At 47.3% G+C, this 15,680-nt stretch overlaps 1 protein-coding gene across 3 annotated transcripts in view; it reads right to left on the bottom strand.

The window, feature by feature from the left end:
- The window catches only part of TRMT9B (tRNA methyltransferase 9B (putative)), a 43,323-nt gene extending 28,020 nt beyond the window's left edge, over positions 1–15,303 (bottom strand). Inside the window, exon 1 of one of the 3 annotated variants that reach the window (XM_069976546.1) lies at positions 15,227–15,303. Coding sequence is in view for 1 of the 3 variants with exons in the window: in XM_069976543.1 (XP_069832644.1) it covers positions 15,065–15,090 (26 nt within the window). In the remaining 2 variants the exon portion in view is untranslated. Of the gene's footprint in view, positions 1–10,700; positions 10,793–15,064; positions 15,125–15,226 lie in introns of those variants that run through there. The other 2 variants (XM_069976543.1, XM_069976545.1) reach the window with 2 other exon arrangements.
- Between the last annotated feature and the right edge of the window lie 377 nt (positions 15,304–15,680).

The raw sequence follows: 15,680 nt of genomic DNA, 5'->3' as shown, positions 1-15,680 counted from the left end.
GTTCGTCTGGCGCAGTCAGGAAGCATAAGAGAGGCGATATATTTATAGCAACATGCATGAAAGATTTATTGCCACACACTGCACATATACATTAAAATTCATATTGCCATGACAGGTTTCTTCCTTGAGTCAGAGTCTGCTTGTAGACCTATTTTAACATGCCTGGAGGTAATATTGGGCCTTATCTAATTTGGTAAACTAGGGAAGGTGGGTAATTAGAAATTCCCTAATATATTGTGACTCCCTAATATAATAAGAATTACTCTGGTTACAGTAATAATCCAGGAAATTACTTGCTCTCCTTGCAGTGATCCATTTTGTATAGGGATTCTTGCAGGCAATGCTCTCTGGGAAACAGTATGTAAACTAGCTCTCCTTCCAAAGGAAGAAACCTGCCTCTCTACTGCCCCCTATAGGTTACTACCCTGTAACTCAATGTCTGGCCTGATAAAAAACTTTAAAACCTGAGTAGGGATTATCAGCCAAACCTCAGACAGTCATGCATAGACTCATTTAAATGTAGGGCCCTGGTTGGGTGATTATATTATATTACCAGGCCTGTATTTAGAGTTCATGCTGCCCTAGGCACTTTGCATGCCGAGGCGTCCCCCCCCCCCCCCCGGCGAACTAGTGCCCCCTTCCCCTCGGCACTGGCAGGTTACATGCATGGTGTATACCCTGGCACAGCTGGCAGGCCGGCACTCCAGCACCCAGTACTACTGAGCGGCACCCCCCGACTGTCAGTAGTACTGGGGTGCCCTTTTGCTTGATGCCCGCTCTTCTCATCATCAGACGTGATGGAGGAAGGAAGGAGGGCGGGGACTTAATTTGGGGACAGCTTCTGTCCAGTGTCGGACTGGGGTACCTGGAGCCACCAATATAGAACCAGTGAAACGCGACATGCTGACCCGCTCCTTTCCTGGATTTATCTGTATCTGTGACAAATCTCAGAACACCCTCTATTTATACAGCTCTCAGGGTATGCTGGGATTTGTAGTCTCTGAGAGGACAACCCTATAATAAATCACTGTGTGCAGAGGCTCCTGGTGGCTGCAATCTGTGGGTGACATCAGCCCTGAAGGTCCAGCAATACATCTGTCTACACTGTACTACAACTCCTAGCATATCCTGAGGGCTGCAGACTGTCAGTACATGCTGGGAGTTGTAGTGCATGCAGCTGTTAGGTCCTAGGAGGCTTGGTGGAAGATCAGAATACATAGATCTGTGGGGGCTCAGTGCAGGGAAGTGACCCCAGAACATCACTAATAGGGGATAGGGGGAGATGTTTTTGTTCTATCCCCTATTAGTGATGTTCTGGGGTCACTTCCCTGCACTGAGCCCCCACAAATCTATGTATTCTGATCTCCCACAAAGCACCTAGTGTATAGGACCCAACTACAACAGCTGCAGGCACTACAACTCCCAGCATGTACTGAAAGTCTGCAGCCCTCAGGATATGCTGGGAGTTTTAGTACCTGCAGCTGTTGTAGTTGCATTCTAGTTTAAAAGTTTGTGCTAGTGTACTGTAGTGACCGCAGGGCTGTGTCAGTACACTACCGCAAACCATACACTGACCCATTTAGACCCCAATGGTACACAGGCTCTGCACACTATAGAAGTGATTACAGTGCAGTTACTAATGACTCACAGGTGACGTCTTCTCCGATTGCCATTGCTCACTTTTTTCTTTCTTCTCCATCTGGTGCAGCCATCATGATGACTTCTCCGACCACAACTCGTCTGCAGGCTGGCAGAGCAGGGTGACTGGGGAAGGGAGGCAGCTGGGGGTAACTGGGGAAAGGAGGCAGCTGGGGATGGCAGGAGGAACAGCTGGGGTGATAGGGGGAGGGGGAGAAGCTGGGGAGTAGCTGGAGTGACAGGGGGAGCAGGAGAAGCTGGGGAACAGGGGGAGCAGCTGGGGCGATGAAGGCAGCTGGGGCAATGGGGAGAAGCTGGGGCGACAGGGGGAGAAGATGGGGTGGCAGATGGGGTGGCAGGGGGAGGGGGATAGGCTGGGGTGACAGGGGGAGGGGGAGAAGCTGGGGTGACAGGGGGAGGGGGATAGGCTGGGGTGACAGGGGGAGGGGGAGAAGCTGGGGAACAGGGGGAGCAGCTGGGGCGACAGGGGGAGGGGGAGCAGCTAGGGGTGGCAGGGGGAGAAGATGGGAGGGCAGCTGGGGTGGCAGGGGGAGAAGCTGGGGCGACAGGGGGAGAAGATGGGAGGGCAGCTGGGGTGGCAGGGGGAGAAGCTGGGGTGACAGGGGGAGAACCTGGGGAGACAGGGGGAGAAGCTGGGGAATGGGGAGAAGCTGGGGCAACAGGGGGAGAAGATGGGGTGGCAGATGGGGTGGCAGGGGGAGGGGGATAGGCTGGGGTGACAGGGGGAGAAGCTGGGGTGACAGGGGGAGGGGGATAGGCTGGGGTGACAGGGGGAGGGGGAGAAGCTGGGGAACAGGGGGAGCAGCTGGGGCGACAGGGGGAGGGGGAGCAGCTAGGGGTGGCAGGGGGAGAAGATGGGAGGGCAGCTGGGGTGGCAGGGGGAGAAGCTGGGGCGACAGGGGGAGAACCTGGGGCGACAGGGGGAGAAGCTGGGGAATGGGGAGAAGCTGGGGAACAGGGGGAGCAGCTGGGGCGACAGGGGGGCAGTCGGGTTAACAGGGAGGGGAGAAGCTGGGGCGACAGGGAGCAACTAGGGGTGGCAGGGAAAGGGGGAGAAGCTGGGTAACAGGGAGAGCAGCTGGGGGGTGGCAGGGGGAGAAGATGGGAGGGCAGCTGGGGTGGCAAGGGAGCAGCCGGGGGGGCAGAGGGACCAGCCGGGGGGGGGATGCAGAGGGACCAGCTGGAGGGGGGCAGAGGGACCAGCGGGGGGGCGGGGGATCAGGCAGGCTGGGAGGGAAGGTCCCCCTATGCAGGGCCGGCGTGAGCTTCCGGCACAGACTGTCACACAGGCCGGAAGCTCACAGTGCAGCCCCGCGATGCCCAAACTTCCCTGCTCAGCAGCGTGCGTGTGACGTCATCACGCCGCTGCTGAGCAGGGAAGTTCGGGCATCGCGGGGCTGCACTTTGAGCTTCCGGCCTGTGTGACAGTCTATGCCGGAAGCTCACGCCGGCCCTGCATAGGGGGACCTTCCTTCCCAGCCTGCCTTTGTCCCTGCCGGCCGGCTAATCCACCGGCCGACTGATCACAAGACCCCCCCCCCCCCCCGCCGCCGCCGCACCACCCGGGCGCGGATGTCAGCGGCGGGGCGACTAGGGGGTAAAAAAAAAAAAAAAAAAAATTAAATAAAAAAAGAAATGTGTCCTGCGGGTGCCGCCCCCCGCAGGGCGCCGCCCTAGGCACCGGACCACGGGTGCCTAGTGGCAAATACGGCCCTGTATATTACCACAAACACTGATGTCCTTAGAGAGTCCCCCGAGGAAGGCAGAGGTGTGGTGGATATGAGCGAGCGGATGACTGCATGGGGGCCATACCTGTGTTATATGGGGCATCTGTCACTTATCTGTTATGGGGGTATTTGTAGACATCTGTTTTACAAGGAGGCTCAAACTATAACAAGGGCCCATATGGCTGCCTCGCACTAAATGAAAGGAACATTGAGGGTCAATAATACCTTAGCTAAACACAGCTTACATACTACAAACAATTCTCCACCTCTGCTTTACACAGTGCAGAATCAGAATGAGAAAACCTCCCACGTCTTTCTAACCTCCATAGTGAAAGATTTCGCATCAACCATTATTAGGGCAAAGGATACAATTATCATGGCTGTAGGATACAGAACACAAATTCCAATTTCACCCCGCGTTATAGCTACAATAAGTAATTCAGTGTCCTCCTGAGCGAACATGACAGAGCCTACAGGAATCTTTTATCTCTTTTTCACCGTTTCATTTAATAAATCAAATGTACAATAGTGTTATTGCTTTTATAGGAAGCCTGCGGACATTTCTCCGAAAGTGAATTTGTATACACATGGACTGCATACTGGGCCACTATGGACTCTGTAGGTTACCTACAGGCAAGGTTATACAACACAAAGCTTCATTCAGGTAGCAATATTATGGGCAAAATGGGTCTCCACTCCACACAACATGGCGGTACACAGATTCCCTGCTGTCTAGTACTAGCGGTTTGGAGGGAAGTCTAGGCTCTGCAGTACAGGCTGCTGAACTCCAGGGTCTCAGGTTGTTCTGTGTACACAGAAGACCACCTTCAAATAATTTATATTTATGAAATAGTTGAACAGATTTTCATAGGGATAATGACAAAAAGTTTGCTCTGGATTTTTTGCCCATTCTAACTTCCTAATGCAAAATCCACTGCAAATCTAAACAATCTTTTTATCCTATCTTTATACCCATTCAGTCCCATTGTACTGTTGTGGATTTTTTCCACGTCACCTTTAAAGAGGATGTACCACCAGGTACATCCTCTTTAACTTGACACAGGGATAGATCGGCACTGTCACGGGGAAGCCGTTGCCGCGGTCCGTTTTTCGAGTGACCCGGTTCGCTTTCCACGATAGAGGGGAGGAAATTCCCTCCCACTGGGGGCGGACCGGCCTACCTCCAGTGCTTGAGCACCGGCCGGTAACCGTGGAAAGAACAGTGACGCCGAAAAACGGACCGCGGCACCGGCTTCCCCGTGACGGCGCCTTTCTATCCCTGTGTCAGGTTAGAGAGGACGTACCTGGTGGTACATCCTCTTTAAAGCAAATTTCTAATGTAGAGTAGCTTATTTGGGGACAATCGAGCACTGTGGTTGATAGACTTCTTAACCAGAATTGTACAAACATATGGAAATATGGATATGTTTAATATTTTTGGTCCATATGATGCAAACAAAGCTTTACCTTAAACCAGGTAAGTCCAGGCTGTCCGGGTATGATGGGAGTTGTAGTTTTGCAACAGATGGAGGGTTGAAGATTCCCCATTCCTGCCTTAAACCAACATCCTCATGATTACCTTGAAGTGGTTGCTGGACTACACCTTTTATCATAATCCCCTACCTAATCCCTCTGGGTCATGTTGTCTAGAAACACCTGGATTCTCACATTTCCCTTATTGAATACAGCAGAACACATAACATATTTTTATCTCCATAATGCTGGAGGGTAGGCACGCAGACAGACGTACCCACAGTCAGCCCAGCTCCAGACATTACACAGGGATATTGGATTAGAATACACATCTGCTGCCAGTGTCCCGGCTGCAATCGTCTTACACCATTTACCAAATGTCCAAACACTCTCAGTGCATTATAAATGTTTCCTATTAATTATATATTTCCTCTATTAAATTATCTTCTCGTTCCCAGACTATTAGGTGGTCATGCCCTGCATGGTTAACATCAACTGTGCCAGACAAATGCTGAGAAATCACTTAACAGCTGCTGGGTAGTAAAAAGCCTCTGTTCATGGTAAATAAATCATCATTTTGATATCATTTTCTGCTATTAAAATAACCTTTGTTTCTCTCACTGGGGGTCTTCTGTACCCTATAATAAAATGTGCTAAGCTTCACAGATCACAGTCTATTCACTAGCCATTGGTTTACTTATTGTACTGGAAGGTTGTCATTGAACTCCCAGCAAATCCATGTCTAGAATGTCACTACATAGCTATAACATTGCACACATATCAAATACATACAGAAATAATCACTGTATTCTGTACTCATATCTTTTATTTGGTATCACTGAATTGCCTGTATTTATAGCCAAGATATGGAAGTACAACATACATGATGTATCACTTACTGACTGAAATGAAGGAACATGTGACTATGCCCCACCCCCCAGTGTCCACCACTGAGCCTGTAAAAGCCTATGGAGGACACTGGGGGCGGGGCATGGTCACATGCTGCTCCATGTCGGCCATCTTATGGACAGACTCCCCACAGAGCAGGGCAGCCCAGCTTGGAGGAGGGGAGTCTGATTGTAGCTCTGTGAGGTACACAGGGAGCTGCTGTCAGTAAGTAATGTGAATACACTTACTTCACATACTACACACAAAACAATTTTACTATAGTAAAAAGTAAGTTGTCAACCGTTTTAAGCAGATTTGGGACATCATTGCACCTGATATACTCTACCCAAGGTATACATGGGATATCATTGCGTATATATACCTCTAACTCACATAATGCATAACTGCAGACTTTATACTTGTATACATGCATGGGGCATCTTTGCATTCTTTATACTCCAACTGAAGACATATATGACATATCATAACATACTTAGGCTATGTTCACACTACGTAAGTTCCCTAGTAATCTCGGCCGTTGTTGCCGATTTACAACAACGGCCGTCAATACTACAGAACTTACCTAGTGCTGCAGGCTAAGGGAATCCCGGCTGGAGTGTATACACATAGTATACACTCCGGACGGGATCTGAAGCAGCACCGCAAAAAACTGGCATGTCTGTTTTCTGCGACCGCTATTCACTGGCTGGATGCTCAATTGTGTGCAGCGGCGAATTGGGATACGGGCGCGCACAGATGCACCCGCTTCCCAATTCATCAAGAGTGAAGATCATCCGGCCGGTACTGCAGTACCGATCGGGATGATCTTCTCTGACAACGGCTATTTCGTGATCCGACCGGGTCACAGAATGGCTGCTGTCTTACGACATGTGAACATGGCTTTACACTTATATACATATATATTTATATCATATACATTATGTACAAAGGGGATCATTGCATCCTCTATACTCATACTATACCTAAAGCAAGCAAGGGAAGGCAATGAATTCTCCATACTTGTATTCCACACAAACATGAGATATCATTGTATTATCCACACTCATACCCAACTTATACCACTTATACATGGGGTGTTAATGTGCATCCATATCCATGAAATATATGGATTGTCACTACACCCTTTTTACTCATGCCCAACAAATGATCTGTGAATTGTCTTCTGCCATAACCAAGAAATAAATATAAGTGGTGTCAATACATTCTCTGGGCTCATGGCCAAGACAATAGGGATATCACTACATTCTGCACACCAATACATAGGGTAACAAGGAACTATATAAAAGTATGCCAAGAGATATGCACAAGGTGTAAATGAACCATCATGCCCAGGATTGATGTAGCATGCATTTACATAGCAACACATAAAGTTGGGCTCACATCACATTGTATGCTCATAGTCAAAGTCTAACATCATTCTTTATATGTATATGCAATGAATATATTATTTATCACTTAATTTCCATATTTATATATCACTCATATATAAGACATGTATATGATATCACTGCATCCTCTATACCAGTGGTCTTAAGGCTCTGATTCCCCAGCTGTAGTGACACTACAACTCCCAAATCCCAGGCAGCCTGAAGAGACACAGGTTGGATGCCACTGCTCCATGCTCATACCTTACACATGTATGGGGTATGACTGCTTCTCTACACTCATACTCAAGACATACTTGGGAACTCATTACATCCTCTATATTCATGTACAGTGTCTACATAGGATACCACTGACACGCATATCCAATACAGACATGATGTATTACTGACCTCCTTATACTTACACTAAACTTTAGCAGATTTGGGATGTCATTGCACCTGATATACTCATACCCAGGGATATCACTGCATATGTATACCGCTAACTCACATAATGCATAACTGCAGACTATAAATTGGGGCATCGTTGCATTCTCTATACTCCTATTGAAGACATATCATTACATACTTGTACAAGGGGCATCACTGCATCCTTTATACTCATACCAAAGACGTATAAGGAATATCAATACACACTTATACCATATACATTCTGTACAGAGGGCATCATTGGATTCTCTATGCTCATACCAAGGATATACACAAGATATCAGTGCACACTGTCACTAAATACATACTGTACAAAAAGCATAACTGCATTCTCTATACTCAGACTAAAGACATATATAGGGTATTAATACACACCTATATAAACTTCTATATAGTGGGCATGATTGCATCCTCTATATTTAAACCTAAGACATATGTGAGATATTACTGCACACTTATATGTCATACATGCTGTACAAGGGGCAGTATTGCATATTTTATACCCAAACTAAAGATATTTATGGAATATCAGTACGCACTTGTGCCATATATATTCTGTACAGGGGGCATCATTGCATCCTCTATACTCTTACTGAAGGCATATGAGATATCATATTTACTGTACATGGGGCATCATTACATCCTCTATATTCATACTGAAGACATCTATGTGCTTTCACTGCACACTGTACCATATACATACTGTAGAAGGGGCATTGTTGCACCCTCTATACTCCTACTGAAGACATACTGTATGGGATATTGATGCAATATACATATGAGGGGCATGGATGTACCCTTTCTATTCTCACTAAAGACATATCAATACCCACTATACAAAGGATACTTATGCATTTATACTCATACTGAAGACAAACAGTATTTAGTATACCATATACATACAAGTGGCTTCATTGTACCCTCAAGACTCTGACAGCATATACAGGGTATTAATGCACACTTCCACCTTATACAAAAATGGGATATCCCTGCACCCTCTATAGCCACACTAAGCACATATGTGGGATATCACTGCACCCTCTATAACCATACTGGAGGCATATATGGGATATCACTGCACCCTCTATAACCACACTAAGGACATATATGTGATATCCCTGCACCCTCTATAACCACATTATAGATATATATGGGATATCACTGCACCCTCTATAACCACACTATAGATATATATGGGATATCACTGCACCCTCTATAACCACACTAAGGACATATATGTGATATCCCTGCACCCTCTATAACCACACTATAGATATATATGGGATATCCCTGCACCCTCTATAACCACACTATAGATATATATGGGATATCCCTGCATCCTCTATAACCACACTATAGATATATATATGGGATATCCCTGCACCCTCTATAACCACACTATAGATATATATGTGATATCCCTGCACCCTCTATAACCACACTATAGATATATATGGGATATCACTGCACCCTCTATAACCAAACTATAGATATATATGGGATATCCCTGCACCCTCTATAACCACACTATAGATATATATGGGATATCCCTGCACCCTCTATAACCACACTATAGATATAGATGGGATGTCCCTGCACACTCTATGACCACACTATAGATATATATATAGGATATCCCTGCACCCTCTATAACCACACTATAGATATATATATGGGATATCCCTGCACCCTCTATAACCACACTATAGATATATATGGGATATCCCTGCACCCTCTATAACCACACTATAGATATATATGGGATATCCCTGCACCCTCTATAACCACACTATAGATATATATGGGATATCCCTGCACCCTCTATAACCACACTAAGGACATATATGTGATATCCCTGCACCCTCTATAACCACATTATAGATATATATGGGATATCACTGCACCCTCTATAACCACACTATAGATATATATGGGATATCACTGCACCCTCTATAACCACACTAAGGACATATATGTGATATCCCTGCACCCTCTATAACCACACTATAGATATATATGGGATATCCCTGCACCCTCTATAACCACACTATAGATATATATGGGATATCCCTGCATCCTCTATAACCACACTATAGATATATATATGGGATATCCCTGCACCCTCTATAACCACACTATAGATATATATGGGATATCACTGCACCCTCTATAACCACACTATAGATATATATGGGATATCACTGCACCCTCTATAACCACACTATAGATATATATGGGATATCCCTGCACCCTCTATAACCACACTATAGATATATATGGGATATCCCTGCACCCTCTATAACCACACTATAGATATATATGGGATATCCCTGCACCCTCTATAACCACACTATAGATATAGATGGGATATCCCTGCACCCTCTATAACCACACTATAGATATAGATGGGATGTCACTGCACCCTCTATAACCACACTATAGATATATATGGGATATCACTGCACCCTCTATGAGCACACTATAGTTATAGATGGGATATCCCTGCACCCTCTATAACCACACTATAGATATAGATGGGATATCCCTGCACCCTCTATGACCACACTATAGATATATATGGGATATCCCTGCACCCTCTATAACCACACTATAGATATATATGGGATATCCCTGCACCCTCTATAACCACACTATAGATATATATATATGGGATATCCCTGCACCCTCTATAACCACACTATAGATATAGATGGGATATCACTGCACCCTCTATAACCACACTATAGATATAGATGGGATATCACTGCACCCTCTATAACCACACTATAGATATATATGGGATATCACTGCACCCTCTATGACCACACTATAGATATATAAATGGGATATCCCTGCACCCTCTATAACCACACTATAGATATATATGGGATATCACTGCACCCTCTATAACCAAACTATAGATATATATGGGATATCCCTGCACCCTCTATGACCACACTATAGATATATAAATGGGATATCCCTGCACCCTCTATAACCACACTATAGATATAGATGGGATGTCCCTGCACACTTAGCCCTTATACACACACTCTTTCTGCATCTTGTACACTCTCTAGCCTAACCTAGGACTCCTTTAGCATGCTGCATGAATTACCTGCCTCTGATGCCAGCCGTGGAGCCCGTGTTTTGCAGTCAGTGCATAGCATTGTGACCAAGGAAGCTCAAACTGCTCGGATTGGCATGGTGTGCCCCCTCCATCCCCCCCTGCTGCTGCAGCTGACTGGCAGAGCTGTGAGCAGGGAAGGAGCCAGTGCTGGAGGGTGAGGGGCAGCAGCAGGGCAGTGCTGGGTGTCCAGACGGAGCAGGAAGATGCTGGCTCCCTGTAGTAATCCTCAGTACTGGCAGCTAGAGAGAGTGATGTGCCGGGGACAGAGGAGGGGGTGGGGGACTGCTGCTGCTGCTGCTCATGTGACCTTGCTTCTCTTTTCCTGCCTCTTGCTCACATAAAAAGCTCTGCAAGGTGCATGGGAATCAGGATCAGCTTCTCAGGTCCCATTCTGCACGCATATCACGACATGTCATGCCTTACTGCCAGCCTCCCCATAGAGGGTATGTATAGGTCATGTGCATTCTCTGCAAGTTCACATCTGCAACCTAGGAACAGAGCTCATCCAGGTTCAGTGATAAATCTCAGCCTGCCATAAAAATCAAACAATTACCTGTCTGATTAGATACAATGGAACAATAAGCACCATCACAGCATCTGATACATAGAGTGCTTCAGTGGATTTAAGTTAATTGTATGCAGTCATTGGTCATAGGATCAAAGGGGTAATTGTTACATGGTATTGTTACTAGAAGAAAAGACTAAAGTTCAACTCATCTAGAACAAGCCCTGTAACCTGGATATGTACAATTGGTAGTGCCCTCTAACAGATTTTAGGTACATACTGTAATTATGAATAATCATTAATACGAGGAGATATTTCAAGGGTGAAAACACATAATCCCATTGCATTGCAGTTGTGGTGCTGTTGCATTGTCGTTGACCTTATGCAGTGACTGCTCCTGAAATGCTGCTGTCAAATATATATATACACTCACCGGCCACTTTATTAGGTACACCTGTCCAACTGCACGTTACCACTTAATTTCTAATCAGCCAATCACATGGCGGCAACTCAGTGCATTTAGGCATGTAGACATGGTCAAGACAATCTCCTGCAGTTCAAACCGAGCATCAGTATGGGGAAGAAAGGTGATTTGAGGGCCTTTGAACGTGGCATGGTTGTTGGTGCCAGAAGGGCTGGTCTGAGTATTTCAGAAACTGCTGATCTACTGGGATTTTCACGCACAACCATCTCTAGGGTTTACAGAGAATGGTCCGAAAAAGAAGAAACGTCCAGTGAGCGGCAGTTCTGTGGGCGGAAATGCCTTGTTGATGGCAGAGGTCAGAGGAGAATGGGCAGACTGGTTCGAGCTGATAGAAAGGCAACAGTGACTCAAATAGACAACCGTTACAACCAAGGTAGGCAGAAGAGCATCTCTGAACGCACAGTACGTCAAACTTTGAGGCAGATGGGCTACAGCAGCAGAAGACCACCCGTTACTAGCATGGTGTACCTAATAAAGTGGCCGGTGAGTGTATATACAGCAGCTGCGGTGTCTGCTCATGGTTCCCATACTCCAGATACTGCATGGAGCAGATGGAGGTGATGGTTTCGTGGCTAATATTCCTGTGTTGTAGACTTGTCTCTGCACAGCTGGACATGTGGTTAAGACAACAATGAGGGTGCAGGGGCGCATCTGCAACCTGAGAAAATTTATTGTGTAAAATTATGTCACTTCTATCATCATATTTAAAGGGGTATTCCAGGCAGGAGGCATTTTTTCAGTGTTGGGGTAGCTTCACACGTCCCGGATTCGCAGCGAAATCCACTGTGAAATCTGGTACTGTCACTTCAATGGTGTTACATACCCACAGCAGAATGTTTATTCCGCTGCGAGTATGTAGCCCGGCCCCTTTAACCTCCCGCCGCCCGGAGCATACATTACCTGCTCGGTGCTCGAGGCTCCCATCTCCCATCGGTCTTGCTCAGCCAATCAGTGCATGGCCCCGCCGCAGTCACTGATTGGCTGAGTGGGACCGATGGTGAGCGGATGTCTAGTAGAGAGAGAGTCCACCAAGATTGTAACTGCATAGCACAGGAGGTTGCCAAAAAGGCTAGATCCCTGTCAATTCTTTCCTCTCTGTCCATGTTCTGACAAAAATCAGAAGCAGTAGAAACAAACTGGCAGTATACGCAGCCATGCATGGGCAATACAGAGTGTGGTCAATAGTGTGAAGCCCCTCAGGACAGAGAGTCTGCGACTCTGCACCTTCTTTCCTAGGGCCCTGGGGTGACATCATCAATTATGTCACTTGATGTCACTGCTTGTTGTATCCTGATGTCATGAGCATGCAGATTGTCAGGGCATGATGGAACTTGTTTTAGGTTGGGGCACGTTGCACCCACTATGAAATATCAAGATGTGAAAGAGGCTTTTATGGCCTCTCAGAATGATGTAGGGTGAGTTCAGACATATGGATATGTTGCAGATTTTTACAGCCCAATACATGTGACTAGTGGTTGTACAATCAGGTCCAGGGGAATAGCTAAAGGATGATTGGCCTCCTGGTGCAAAATTTTAGCTCGCCATAAAGGCAAACTAGGCAGCAGCCATGGGATCCGTGTGGCAGGGGTCCGGGCCCCCTGGCAGAGTGTGACTTGCCTCCATGGTAACAGTGTCCACCATGCCTGTGCCCCCGTTCCCCTGGGGACAGCGCTCACACCTTCCCCCCTCCCTGTCCCCGGATGCTCGGCTTTCACAGACACCCTGCCCCCCAACCCTTCAGACATGTGTCTCTGGTAGACAAACTCCCAGCATGGTGTGTGGGCTAATATGCAGGACTACTTATACCAGCATGCTGTGTGGTAATATACAGGACTACATCTCCCAGCATGGTGTGTGGTAATATGCAGGACTACATCTCCCAGCATGGTGTGTGGTAATATACAGGACTACATCTCCTAGCATGGTGTGTGGTAATATGCAGGAATACATCTCCCAGCATGGTGTGCGGGCTAATATGCAGGACTACATCTCCCAGCATGCTATGGGGTAATAAACAGGACTACATCTCCCAGCATGGTGTGTGGCAATATGCAGGACTACTTATCCCAGGATGCTATGGGGTAATATACAGGACTACATCTCCCAGCATGGTGTGTGGTAATATGCAGGACTACATCTCCCAGCATGGTGTGTGGTAATATACAGGACTACATCTCCCAGCAGGCTGTGTGGCATTATGCAGGACTACATCTCCCAGCATGCTGTGTGGTAATATGCAGGACCAGAGGTGTAGCTTGGCTCTCCTGGGGCAAAGATTCCATTTGGCGCAGGGGGGCCCATATCGCCCCTTACTGCTGGTATATAAAAATATATGTATATATATATATTTATTTTTTTTTTTCAATGAAGTTATATTAATATTTAACCCTTTGGTCCTCATAACAGCAGCTATGGGTGATACAGCTATTGTCACACCCATGCCTATGTGTTAATTGTTTTGTTTTTTTTACATTATGGTTTGAGGATAGGGATAGCTTACATTCCAAGTAGGGTTTATGCAGGGGGGGTCAGACAGCTCCGGCTGTCCAGGCATGATGGGAGTTGTAGTTTTGCAACAGCTATAGAACCAAGGTTTTCTACCTCTGCAGATAGTAGGTAAGGTTTATATAAATGTGATATATATTTGGAGAGGGCAGTAATTGAGGGGTTAGAATAATGTACAACCAGACCCCTAAATAGACACTGGACCCCAACTCTCTTGTGTGTCTTCCCCATCCCAGACTGGTCACCCTGTACCCCCTTTCCCCTCTCCACATTAGACTGGTCACCCTGTACACCTTTGCCCCCCTCTCCACACCAGACTTGTCACCCTTCACACTCCTCCCCAGACTGGTCACCATTCACCCTCCTCCCCAGACTGGGCACCCTGTACCTCCTCCCCAGACTGGGCCCCCTGTACCTCCTCCCAAGACTGGGCACCCTGTACCTCCTCCCCAGACTGGGCCCCCTGTACCTCCTCCCCAGACTGGGCCCCCTGTACCTCCTCCCCAGACTGGGCCCCCTGTACCTCCTCCCCAGACTGGGCCCCCTGTACCTCCTCCCCAGACTGGGCCCCCTGTACCTCCTCCCCAGACTGGGCACCCTGTACCTCCTCCCCAGACTGGTCACCCTGTACACCTTTGCCCCCCTCTCCACACCAGACTTGTCACCCTTCACACTCCTCCCCAGACTGGTCACCATTCACACTCCTCCCCAGACTGGTCACCATTCACCCTCCTCCCCAGACTGGGCACCCTGTACCTCCTCCCCAGACTGGGCCCCCTGTACCTCCTCCCAAGACTGGGCCCCCTGTACCTCCTCCCCAGACTGGGCACCCCTGATTGTCCTCCGCTTGCCACACACCTGTATCGTCTTTTTTCCTCCTCCATAGCGCAGCGTACATACAGGAACAGCCAGGAGACAACAACCGTATCTGGTTTGAGCAAAATCGCTGTAAAAACGCAGTGATTTTTGTGCAAATCATAGCCAAACAACAGCCAGGAAACAGTACAGCATGGAAAATACCTCTGCTGATCAGCTAAACATCCTCCCCTGCCTCCCCACACTGACAGAGGTCAGGACTGCTTCTAGGCTGCCTCCTCCTCTGCCATCCTGCTGTCTGTGCTGGTGCCCCCCCCTGGTCTTGTCACCCGGGGAAGCCGCCCCTCCTCGTCCCCACTCTCTACGCCCCTGTGCAGGACTACATCTCCCAGCATGGTGTGTGGTAATATGAAGGATTACATCTCCCAGCATGGTGTGTGGGCTAATATGCAGGACTACTTATCCCAGGATAGTGTGTGGCAATATACAGGACTACATCTCCCAGCATGCTAGGTGGTAATATACAGAAATACATCTCCCAGCATGGTGTGTGGTAATATGCAGGACGACATCTCCCAGCATGGTGTGTGGTAATAAGCAGGACTACATCTCATAATTGGAGTTGAAGTTACGGATTAGAGGATGAAACAGTACACTA

This window comes from Dendropsophus ebraccatus, chromosome 7 (genome assembly GCF_027789765.1).
Source record: "Dendropsophus ebraccatus isolate aDenEbr1 chromosome 7, aDenEbr1.pat, whole genome shotgun sequence".
NCBI classification, from domain to species: Eukaryota; Metazoa; Chordata; class Amphibia; order Anura; family Hylidae; genus Dendropsophus; species Dendropsophus ebraccatus.
Note: the sequence above shows the minus strand (reverse complement) of the source record. Positions and strands in the feature narration are given on the sequence as shown.